Source organism: Hemicordylus capensis, chromosome 15 (genome assembly GCF_027244095.1).
Source record: "Hemicordylus capensis ecotype Gifberg chromosome 15, rHemCap1.1.pri, whole genome shotgun sequence".
Taxonomy (NCBI): Eukaryota; Metazoa; Chordata; class Lepidosauria; order Squamata; family Cordylidae; genus Hemicordylus; species Hemicordylus capensis.
Window position 1 is genome coordinate 6650331 of NC_069671.1, and position 11994 is coordinate 6662324.

Sequence of the window (11994 nt, forward strand, 5' to 3'; positions counted from 1 at the left end):
ATGGTTAGTCGGGGTTGTGTAGTGGTTAGAACATTAGACTTGGGGGACTGAGGTTCAAGTTCCCACTCAGCTATGACATTCAACTAGGTGACTGTGGGACAGTCACCATCACTTAGTCTAGCCTACCTCACAAGATGGTTGTAAGAACAGAAGGTTGGATATACACCACCATGGTCTCCTAGGGGGAAGCATGGGATACAAATTAAATAATTAGAGAATAATGTTAACGTGCACTAGTGATTCAGTATGGTGCTAGCACATGCCAAAAGGATGTCATTTTTCTTTCTGTTGGTTGTTTAAAACGCATTTTGTTAGCCCTCAGGGCTCTAGAGATACACTTGAACATGTTATCCCAAAGTCCCAATCTTCACAGATGCAGCTTTTATGTGGAGTGATCTCTTGAAGAAGATGATCTAACAGAAATCTAGGCATTAACCCATGAGAATGTCCTTGAACCAGTTGTGTGCCTGGCCCATTCCAACAAAAGTTTCATATGTCGCTCTCCTCTTGGGGCAATAAAATCAGGAAACTGATCCCTTATTTGAAGGGGTAAAATAAATGCATGACACTTTTAGATCAACTGGAGATTTTAAAAAAATGGTTATGAACAAGCCTTAGCTTTCACTCATTTAATCAGATGCTAATTTGAAACTGGGGGAAGCACAGTGCATTCCTCCCAACATGATAAAGATTCCACTGAAGACATATTGGTTTTTGGCCCCTTTAAACACTTTAGAATGTTCTCATTTCTTTGTGCTATTTTTCATGCCTTCCACTGACTTCTCTACCATGCTTCCAGTTCCAAGTTAGCGTCAGATAAATGGTTCATTGCCTACGAAAGCTAATGCTTGTTTGCATCAGTAACAACAATCTAGAACAGGGTTTCTTAACCTTGGGCCCCCAGAGTCTGTTGTAGTCCATCCAGATGTTGATACATTGTGGCTGGGGATGGTGGAAGTTGTAGTCCATCAACATGTGGGGGCTCAAGGTTAAGAAATCTTGATCTAGAAGTAGTCTCAAAATGTCACCCTTTCTACCCCCTGTTGGATCAACAAAAGACTAACACAGCTATCCACGCACACAACTCATTTGGAAGGTTTGCATTCCTTTTGTGCTGCATGATCTTGTAGGGTGGCTGAGATGCTGTTTGGATCATATGAAGATATTAATTTGCCTCATGATTATTTTCAGTCTAAAGTTAGCCTGGAAGGGCTGGAAGATAAATCCATGGATATACAACCGCCTCTACCCCCAAAAGGAGATTCCAGCAAATACAGTGAGCTGGGAAGCAGCGAAGGTACAAGACCCTGATTAGTGCTTCGTTTCTGAAACAGGGGGACGATGGTTGGGCTCTTATCCTTTTTCTCAACTTCCCTTCCAGTAAAATCGACTGAATTGGCCTACAATCTAAAAATTAGGGACCAGAAACCAAAGACTAGCCTATTTCAAATCTATACATATAATTCCTAGTCATGTGCACCTCTCCTGCATCCCTCCATTGATTCCTCTTGGGTAGGGCCAGCTGCTTCAGGAGGCCCACTGTCCATCCATGAGACCACATTTTTGCCCATAGCCTTCATGCAGTGATGGTGGAGCGACGCTTTCCATCATGGTTTCTCCTCTCCCAATCCATCCACCAAGATAAACCTCACCATGAACTGTAGGCAGGCGGGGGTGCCACCCTCACCCAAGCAGGAGGGAAGCCGTGGAGGGCAGTTTGCCGAGCGCCCTCTGAAACCTGGAGCCTGGAACATCAAGTCCTGCTCTGGGTCACGCTCATGTGATCAGATGCAAAGGAGGACAAGGCTCTCTCAACACTTGCGCTCTCTTCAGTCCTTCTCTGACTGCCTTTCTGGATCAGCCAATAACAAACAGATATCCATCCATCCATCCATCCATCCACTGAACACATTTCTATACCGCCCCAAACTCACGTCTCTGGGCAGTTTACAACAAAATAAAAACAGAAAGTAAAACATTAGTTAAAAACACAAACAAGAAATTTAATACACAACAATTTAATTTTTTGAAAAACAATATTCTAAAACTACATTAAAACCATTAAAACAACATTAATAAAAAGCCTGGGTGAACAGATGCGACTTTAAAGACTTTAAAAAACCTGTCAGAAATGGAGAGGCTCTTATTTCACTAGGGAGCGCATTCCAAAGCCTCGGGGCAGCAATGGAGAAGGCCCGTCCCTGAGTAGCCACTAGACGAACCGGTGGCAAATGAGACGGACCTCTCCTGATGAACTCAGTGGGCGGTGGGGTTCATGACGAAGAAGACGTTCTCTTCAATACCCAGGGCCCAGGCTGTTTAGGTCTTCATAGGTCATAACCAGCACCTTGTATTTTGCCCGGAAACATATCAGCAGCCAGTGTAGCTCCTTCAGTACAGCCATCCTCATCCCTCTGTGACATTACGATGTCTGGATTGAGCCCTTCCAGTAGTTTTATCACCACCACCAAATCCCTTCACACACTGTAATGGGCAAGAGTGGTAGCTCAGTAGCAGAGCATCTGCTCCCCATGCAGAGGGTCCAAGATCCAATTCCTGGCATTTCCATTTAAAAGGGTTTCAGGTAACAAGCCTGACAAAGAACCTTGTCTGAGACCTCAGAGACATGCAACTAATCTGAGCAGACAATATTGGGCTCTCCTGGCCAACGGTTGGACATTGTTTAAGGCAGCTTCCCATGTTCAGTGTGAGAGCTGGTCCTGTGGTAAAGGTGAAGTGTGCCATCGAATCGGTGTCGACTCCTGGCGACCACAGAGCCATGTGTGGTTGTTTTTTGGTAGACTAAGATATTCCTCTCAGGGGATGGAGCCGCTCTGGGAAGAGCAGAAGGTTTCAAGTTCCCTTCCTGGCTTCTCCAAAATAGGGCTGACAGAGATTCCTGCCTGCAACCTTGGAGAAGCCACTGTCAGTCTGTGTAGACAATACTGAGCTAGATGGAGCAAGGGACTGACTCAGTAGAAGGCAGCTTTCTATGTTCCTATATTATCCAGACAGACTACACATTATTTCCTTATTGGAGTCCATCTTTTTCACATAAACTTTGATTCCAGATAAAGGTAAAGTAAAGTTGAGCCCTCGAGTCGGTGTCGACTCCTGGTGATGACAGAGGCCAGTGGTTGTCTTTGGTAGAATACAGGAGGGATTTGCCATTGCCTCCTCCCACGCAGTGTGAGATTATGCCTTTCAGCACCTTCCTATATCGCTGCTGCCCGATACAGGAGAGGAGAGCTGGTCTTGTGGTAGCAAGCACGACTTGTCCCCTTAGCTAAGCTGGGTACGCCCCGGTTGCATATGAAAGGGAGACTAGAAGTGTGAGCACTGTAAGAGATTCCCCTCAGGGGATGGAGCCGCTCTGGGAAGAGCAGACGGTCCCAAGTTCCCTCCCTGGCAGCATCTCCAAGACAGGGCTGAGAGAGATTCCTGTCTGCAACCTTGGAGAAGCCACTGACAGTCTGTGAAGTCAATACTGAGCTAGATAAACCAATGGTCTGACTCAGTATGTGGCAGCTTCCTGTTCCTATGTACAGGTGTTTCCCATAGTCTGGGAAACATACCAGCAGGGATTCGAACCATACTTGCATTCAATTTTTCTTCTCTGTGTCAATGGAGAGAGAGGTAACAGGCATGGTTTGTTTGTTTCCCCCCAGAGAGCAGCCTTTCACCCAAGCTGATCAGTCCTCCCACCCCTGCGATGTACAAGTATCGGCCAGCTTTCAGCAACAACCCTAAAGTACACTACCATGGAGCATCTGAGCAGGTAAGCCTATCAAAAGTAACTTCAGAAGCTGTCTCCCAAACTGTCCTTTTACCTCCTCAGAGTAGCTGAGGGCAGCTTTCTTTTACCACCGGGTTCCACCCGTGCTCTGTGCATGCTCAATCAATTGGCATCAGAATGAAGGGGAAGCCGGTCCTGCAGCCCCCACAATTCTAGTTCCTAATGTGGCTCATGGACAGAATGATGTCAAAGAGAGAGGGAGACGGTTACTGAAGCAATGTAAGCTTTATTGTAAGAAAACGGAGTCATAGCTGGCGCATCTAGGCAATACTACATACAATGTTTAGCAATACTTAGTAATCAAGTTCAAAGCACAGTACTGCCTCTCTAACGTTGCATGCATGGGGTGTTTATTTTTCTAATTAGACAATCAGACAAAAACACCGTTGAACACAGGGAGGGAGGAAGTGAGGGGGGGCATATAGCAGCACGGGAAGGGGTGTGTGTAGCGGCATCAGTGACTGGGGGAAGAAGGGGAGGATTCAAACGGAGAATCTCCAGGAAAGACAAAGAGCTGCAGAATTACCCCATCTAGGCTTGGCAGTCGGGCACGAAATTCCGGTTCGAGTCACTCAGTCTGGCACTGATTAGGAAGCAGGCATCTCAGATCTGGGCCGGATGGTGATGTCATAGGAGACTTGCCCTGCACGTCAGTAGTGACATGTCAAACAGGCTCTTGCTATGAAAACTGACCTCTGTCAATACTCAAGAGTCAGATAGACAGTCAGACAGGATGGATTGCTTTCCTTGTTGTTCTGCCATATTGCCCAAAGGCAACCTCATTTATAAGGTTCAGATTCTTAGATCTGTCCCTATATCTTTCAAATGGATTTTTCCATGCCAGTCAAGCCTGTTTCTCTAAACAGTTTGCCTTAGACTCAGCATATGCACTCCTGGCCACTCCTGGCCTGCCCCTACATGGGACTCTTAGCCATAAAATTCTGTCTTCCAAGAAACATGTAATTTGTGCAGGCAACTCAGTGCCTCTGTCTGGGTCAAGACGGGGCGGGGGTATCAAGGAAAAAGCAAAAGGAGGGGTGGTATCACATAAGAACACTGGATCATGGCTCAGTGGTCAGTACGTTTCCTCTGCCAAATGTTTCAATATTGTTCAGCCAGCAATCTTCACTATAGCACATCAATATTCAGACAGTTCCAGACAGATAAATAAAAACCAGTACTTTCAGCATTACCGTAGAATAACGAAGGTTTGGCAAGCAATGAAAGATATTGTTCAAGGCACTTAGCAGTTATCTAAAGGAGAGTGTGTTTAGTAATTTCCCCCTTTTCTCTGGTTGACTGGTTCACCTAATTTCCAGTAATGCCCCTAACCAAAGACTCTCTGGTAGGCATATTTGGGATAGACACAGGCTATCTATTTGGGGGACCCTTGACGGTAGGCCCCAGTTGGACCCCCTGCTCCTAAGTTACCTGCGGAGGGTAGATTTGGCTGGTTGCCAATAATGACCCAAAGTTGCCACATTCTTCTCCTTCTCCCATAATACTAGAACTTGTAGGTCACCTCGTGACACTGATTGGCAGAATATCCAGGGCAGACAAAAGACAGCAGTTCTTCACACAATACATCATTGTTTAATGGAATGCACTGCCACAGGATGTGGTGATGGTCAATGGACTTAGATGGCTTTATGGACTTTGATGCAGTTATGGCAGGGAGGTCAAGGGATCGGTATTAGCTATGAAGACTGTGTAGAACCAGGTTCCCAACAGCACAGGGTCAGCTGGGGTCTAGGTCATAGGTGATTTCCACCCTGACTCATCCCTTGAACTGTCTTCCTTGTCCTCCCAAGTGTAGGTAGGATCCTGGATCCATAGTTTTGACAGACACTGGACTGGATGGACCTTTGGTCTGATCCGTCAGGACTCTTCTTGTGTTCTTATCAGTTCGGCCACCATGGAAAACTCTGTGCTGGAGCAGGAGACCCGTTGGTATGATACAGGAGGGCTCTCATGTTCTTAGCTGCCATAGCTAAATGAAACCGCTGTTTTATTCATTTCATTCATTCCAGGCAGTCATTCCCTGAATAACAGATGCTGGGGACAAACGTCACAAGAAGGCTGTGGCCTTCAATTCCCTGCTTATGGGTTTCCCAGAAGCCTCTGGCTGGCCACATAAATAAGGCATGGAACAGGATGTGGCGGTGGTCATTGGTTTAGATGGTTTTAAAAGGGGTTCAAACCAATTCATAGTGGAGGAGAAGCCTGTCAGTAAGGGTATTCACACGACCAGCAGGTGGGTGGGAAGGCTGTGCAAACATACCTTCCACCGCCCCCCCCATCCTGCCCCCAGATGAGCATCCCACACGATCCGCACTGCTGCATGCACTGTGAATCTCTGGAGGCCGGGATGCATCGTCCTGGCCGCCATTATCTCACATATGCAAGAGTATTGTACCTTTGGACATCATTAGTGGGGGCAACCATAGCGGGAGGGGGGTTGCCTTCAGGCCCTGCTTGTGGGCTTCCTGGCTGGTCACTGGGAAGTGGGATACTGCACTAAATGGACATTTGAGCTAACTCAGTGGGGCCGCACCAATGTTTTATTCAAATGGGCTTATATATAGCCCCATGTTAACACAGATTGGTTTCAGGCTATTAACATCACAGCCAGAAACATTTACAGGTGGTGGTCACACACACACACACACACACACACACACACACACACACACACACACGTACAGGACTGACCCTGGCATAACTACACCCTGACTGTGTTATTATTTGCTTCTAAGCTGAAGATTCTTCTCCTAGCAGAAAGCAAATCCTGCCTGAAACCATTGACCTTTCTAACTTTGAAAGTGGAGGCAGGCACCCATCAAGAATTCTTCTTTAAGAAGTTGCATTTTTAGTTGGGCTTCAGTGTAATGACTCATAAATCTTCCTCTGGGGACTTGTCTCTTGACTGATGGAGAAAGCGAGAGCCCTTTGACAAGGAGCCTCACAGTGTGAGATATTAGCACGGAGCTTGAAAAGCTTATTATCTCAAGAGCTTCACCTTATTACCTGACAAATGGCCTGCTGCTTCTCTTACATTATAGTTTTCTTCATGCTTCAGCTAGTTCTGGGCCCACAATTGGAACTGGGTAAGTCGAACAGAATATCACGAGCAGGATTGTGTCTCTCTGTTGCAATTGTGATTCTCTGCAAAGGCAGAAGAAGCATAGAGTGTGACCATTGACACAGAGCAACTTCTTTTGAGACTCTTGGCTTCTTTTTTTTAATGGTTTCTAGCCCTTATGATGGTGAAAATACGCTTGAAAGTGTCAGTCTTAGCATCGTAGAAGTTCAAAGAGTGGCTGAAGAAGGGCCAGACCTGGTACATTAATGGATGTGCTTAATTTTTCTGTATTAAATAGGAACTACCAGTGGGGGTGGGGATCAGTATCAGGATAGCAGTGCAGGGAGTGGGGCATTGATCATTTGGTCCTCGCATCATCTTGATCTGGATCATTCCCCTTCCAACAGCTGCTGTTTGCCCTGGAAGGAAAACTCCCAATGATGCTTTACTTTTCTGTACTAAATAGGAACTGCCCAATCTGATCCAGATTGGGATTGTAACATGAGGGGAAAGGAAGCTTTAACCTCTTGCTCCACCATGATCTCAGTCTGGTATCTGCCACCCCAACTGCTATTTCTCCTTGGAGGAAAGTTCCCATTGGTGCTTCACTTTGCTAAACAGGAACTCTCGTTTTTCCACTATTCTGCCTAGCAGCTGGTATCCAGTGGCATACCGTCTCTGAAGACACAAGCCATCTACTTATTTATTTGTTATTTCTCTGTGTAAACCACCCTGAGCCATTTTTGGAAGAGTGGTATAGATATCGAATGAATGAATGAATGAATGAATGAATGAATGAAATAATACTTAGGCATCATGGCTATTAGCTATCGATAGAGCTATCCCTCCTCCACGGAATGGTCTAATTCCTCTTTCAAAGCCATCTCTGATGGTGGCTACGGCCACATCTGGTGGCAGCAAATTTGCAAAATAATTGTGTGCTGTGCAAAGAAGCATTTTCCTTGGTTTGTCCTGAATTTACCACCAGCCAGTTGCATTTGGTGACCCTGACTTGTGCAATTGTGGCAGAGACTATCTCCATACCATGCCTAATTTTTAAACTTCTTTCAAGTCTACATTCATCCTCTTTTTTCTAAACAAAAGCTTCCTCCGACCCCGCCACCCACTTCCCCAGGAACATGGAAATGTTGAGATAGTCGTTTAAGCTACATCAGGGCTGCACCACTTTGGCCCTCCTGCAGATGTTAGACTACAACTCCCATCTTCCCTAACTACTGGACACTGTGGCTGGGGATGATGGGAGTTGTAGTCCAACTACAGCTGGAAGGCCAAAGTTGTGCAGCTCTGATGTACATCAGTTGCTAAGGGAAGGGGAAATGATCATACTTTGAGTGTGGGAAAGGAGAGGAGAGCTGGTCTTGTGGTAGCAAGCATGACTTGTCCCCTTAGATAAGCAGGGTCTGCCCTGGTTGCTTATGAATGGGAGACTTGATGTAAAAGCACTGTAAGATATTCCCCTCAGGGGATGGATCTGCTCTGGGAAGAGCATCTAGGTTCCAAGTTCCCTCCCTTGCAGCATCTCCAAGATAGGGCTGAAAGAGATTTTTGCCTGGAACCTTGGAGAAGCTGCTGCCAGCCTGTGAAGACAATACTTAGCTAGATGGACCAATGGTCTGACTCATTATTTGGCAGCTTCCTAGGTTCCTATATTCCTATGTGGGAGGAATCTCCCAAATATGACTGCCTCAGTCTCCACCACACTTAACCTTGCCCTGCTCTTTCCATTTATCATTTTATTACCTCTCTTTCAGATCTCCATACAGGAAGGACACAAGCAGGCGTCTGTGATGGAGGAGAACGACAGTAGCCTTGATTACCAGTCAGAACCCAGCCTTGGTATCCCCAACTACCGGAAGAGTTCCCTTCACAAGACTTACCAATCTTCCCCTCTCCAGATAGACTCATTTGCTATCAATTCGAGGTCTCTGAGCCTGAAATCAGCCAGCCGGAGGGGAACAGACAAAATGGCCCTCCATCCCATCAGGTCGGAAGGGGCCGCCTCCACACCTTATAAAAGCGTCTTTTCTCCCAACTCCCTGTCAAACAGGAATGGAAGTTTGTCCTACGACAGCTTGCTCAATCCCATGTCCCCCTCAGGGAGGAGGTGCATAGCTCATTCTGCTGTGGGATCCATAGGGTACCACTCGCCATATTTGTCTGCCAAAATGTGCCACCTTCGGGGCAGAGAGCTGCAGCGCCTGCCCCCGCAGAGCTTCAGCCCCGTGCTGGGGAGCCCGGCCCCACACCCACGCGACCCCTCACCAGTTCGCTATGACAACCTGTCAAAAACGATCATGGCCTCCATTCAGGAGAGGAAAGAAATGGAGGAGAGGGAGAAACTCCTCCTCTCTCACCCAGACTCTGTGTATGCAGACTCAGGGGTGTACGACACCCCTAGCTCTTACAGCCTTCAGCAAGTCAACATGCTCTCGGAAGACCCTCGTGGCATAGCCCTGAGATATGGCTCTAGAGACAATCTGATGAGCGCGACCAGCTTTAGCACGAGGAACCCTGTCCTGCAGGCCTCTGTTTCTTCGCTCTCAAGTGCAATGACCAGAGCATCAAGGACTTCCACTCCTTCCCTTCAAGCTGACTTAGCCAATAACAATGTCCAGGCCCATCAGTCGCTGCAGGGCAGGATGAGCAATGGCTCCTATAAGTCACCTGGCCACCAAGTTCCGTCATCCCCCAGTGGAATGCCCAGGTCGCCCTCGTATGGAGGCCCCAAAGCTGTCTCGTTCGTTAACACAATGGAAATAACGGAAGCACAAGCTCTGGGCACTCCAAGGTATGGTTGGCGTAATTTTCTGCTTGTTATTTACAGTGCTCGTAATCTTGTTCACCTCCTGAGGAGGTTTGTTTTAAAGCTTGGGGATTTGCAGAAGAAGCACTCTCAGATTTGGGAAAATATAAACATGTCATGCAGTGTTTCCAGTGATCGATCGATCAATCAAGCAATCAATTTATTTCAGTCATTGACCAAAAACATTACGTTACACAATAGCACTTAGCACTTACATTTTATATACCGCTCTATAGCCGGAGCTCCCTAAGCGGTTTACAATGATTTCAGCATATTGCCCCCAACATTCTGGGTACTCATTTTACCGACCTCGGAAGGATGGAAGGCTGAGTCAACCTTGAGCCCCTGGTCAGGATCGAACTTGTAACCTTCTGGTTACAGGGCAGCAGTTTTACCACTGCGCCACCAGGGCCAATCTGGTGGCGGGTCAATATAGCCAAATAGCCAATCACAATTTACATAAAATGTGGCAAAACTTGGCCACTACATTTGTATACTTATAATTAAATTTTGCTAATAAAAAGACTAAATAAAATTCATCTGAATGTCCTGGAAACCTCTCAAGCAAAGGAGCAATGAGATTTAAACGATCATCCTTGTAAAGTGCGCAATGTAGGATAACATGCTCAATAGATTCAATAACACGCATTCCACAAGGGCAAAGGCGAGATGTATATGGCACTCCTCTAAACCTCCCAAAAAATACCGCCGAGGGTGGCACATTTAAACGCGCTAAAGACAAGGCCCACCTAAACTTAGGGAGAGTGATGTTAATTAATTAAGTAGCCAGTTTACTACTGAAAATCTGAAAAAATTCCAGTGATGCTGAACCCCATGCCACAACTGTGGTGAAAAGCCATTCATCTGTTCCCACCCTTCTATAGAAACACACAAACTCATAGTGCTTGTGTGCACAATTGTGTAAGGAGCAATAACAAAAATGGTGTTATCCGTACTAGATGTTGCAGGCCCAAAGTGCCAGCAGCTTCAACATGGCGAGGGAGAAATGGCAACCATCACCCACCGCAGAAGCTCCAAAGCCCCATAACAGCACTGCCTGGAAAGATTAGACTGACACTCAGCCAGAACCTCCAATAGAAACTGACAGCCACCATTGGCCATGATTCTCTATGGTCACACAGTGGTGCCGCTCTAGTCTTTGGATTCTCTGTGGTGAAAACCCTACATTGCATTGGAATGTAGAACATCGAGTAAGGAAACCAGTGTCGTTTTAGACCCGAAGTGTCAATAAGAACGGTGCTAACATGTTACTCTTTCCCTTTGTCGCAGTTCAACAGCTATGACCCTTCCCTCTTTTAAGAGGCACCTCTCATTAAACCTGGAGGTGTGTCTATTGTCACTGGGCAAGATGCCATTTGGAAACTCTGTTCTCTCTGCTCTCCAGGCGGGGAGGCAGAACCTGGGAGGGGGAGTGCGAGCCTGAAGGTATTTAAGACCTCATTCCACCTCTGGATTTTATGGCAGCAAGTTGGTCACTAGGAGATCTTCAGGGTTCTCAAACTCCCATAGCCTTGCCTTGTCTTGCTTCACCTCCTGGGTTCTTGTTTGGAGTACAGGGCTCATGAGATCCAGTACCTTGATGCTCCCTATCATTAATTGGTGAGACACGACCGAAAAAACCAGGGTTAGTTGAACACATGCTCCACTAACCTCGTTTAATTGGGATGGGGTGGATTTAAGAGAGCTGGCTGCCAGGAGCTGTGTGGCTCCCGTTACGGCACACAAGCAGCAGAAACCGGGCCGGTTTCTGCTGCTTGTGAGAATAGCCTCATAGTATAACTGGTACTGAATGTCAGCCTTATACAATCAAACACTGAATACCAGATGCTAGATATAAGTATCAAGTTCCACCTCTCAAATATCAGATACTGAGTCTGCAGTCCTAGATGCTAAATGCTGGATTTTAGACGTGCCAGCCTTACATGTCAAAGAAGATTCTGGGAGACAAATGTTGTTTCTTTGCTGGTGCTTTTGTGTGGGTCAGCTTTACATTGGATCCGGCAGTAAGCTGCAAGATCTGTTCTGCAGCCTCTCAACTTGTCTGGGGCAATCACTCTTCTGGAATCCGCTAGGTTTCTGAAGCAGTGAGTCAGCCTTGGTATGTTCCTCACCACATCCTTTCTGGTTTTTGAGGTACAAGTTACTTTGCAATCCTCCTCTCCTTCTGGTTCAGAAAGCTTAGCAAGCAGTGCATTTTACCTTAAAGCACTTCCACAAGTGAAGCAATAAGTGCATATTGGTCTTTCCCTAGTAATGAATAATGGTCTATAA

At 46.5% G+C, this 11994-nt stretch overlaps 1 protein-coding gene across 7 annotated transcripts in view; it reads left to right on the forward strand.

The window, feature by feature from the left end:
• The window catches only part of ZDHHC8 (zinc finger DHHC-type palmitoyltransferase 8), a 151159-nt gene that overhangs the window by 129512 nt on the left and 9653 nt on the right, over positions 1-11994 (forward strand). For all 7 annotated transcript variants that reach the window (XM_053279976.1, XM_053279978.1, XM_053279974.1 and 4 more), the window contains 3 exons: positions 1192-1297; positions 3669-3778; positions 8651-9687. In XM_053279976.1, the coding sequence (XP_053135951.1) occupies positions 1192-1297; positions 3669-3778; positions 8651-9687 (1253 nt within the window). The remainder of the gene's footprint in view (positions 1-1191; positions 1298-3668; positions 3779-8650; positions 9688-11994) is intronic.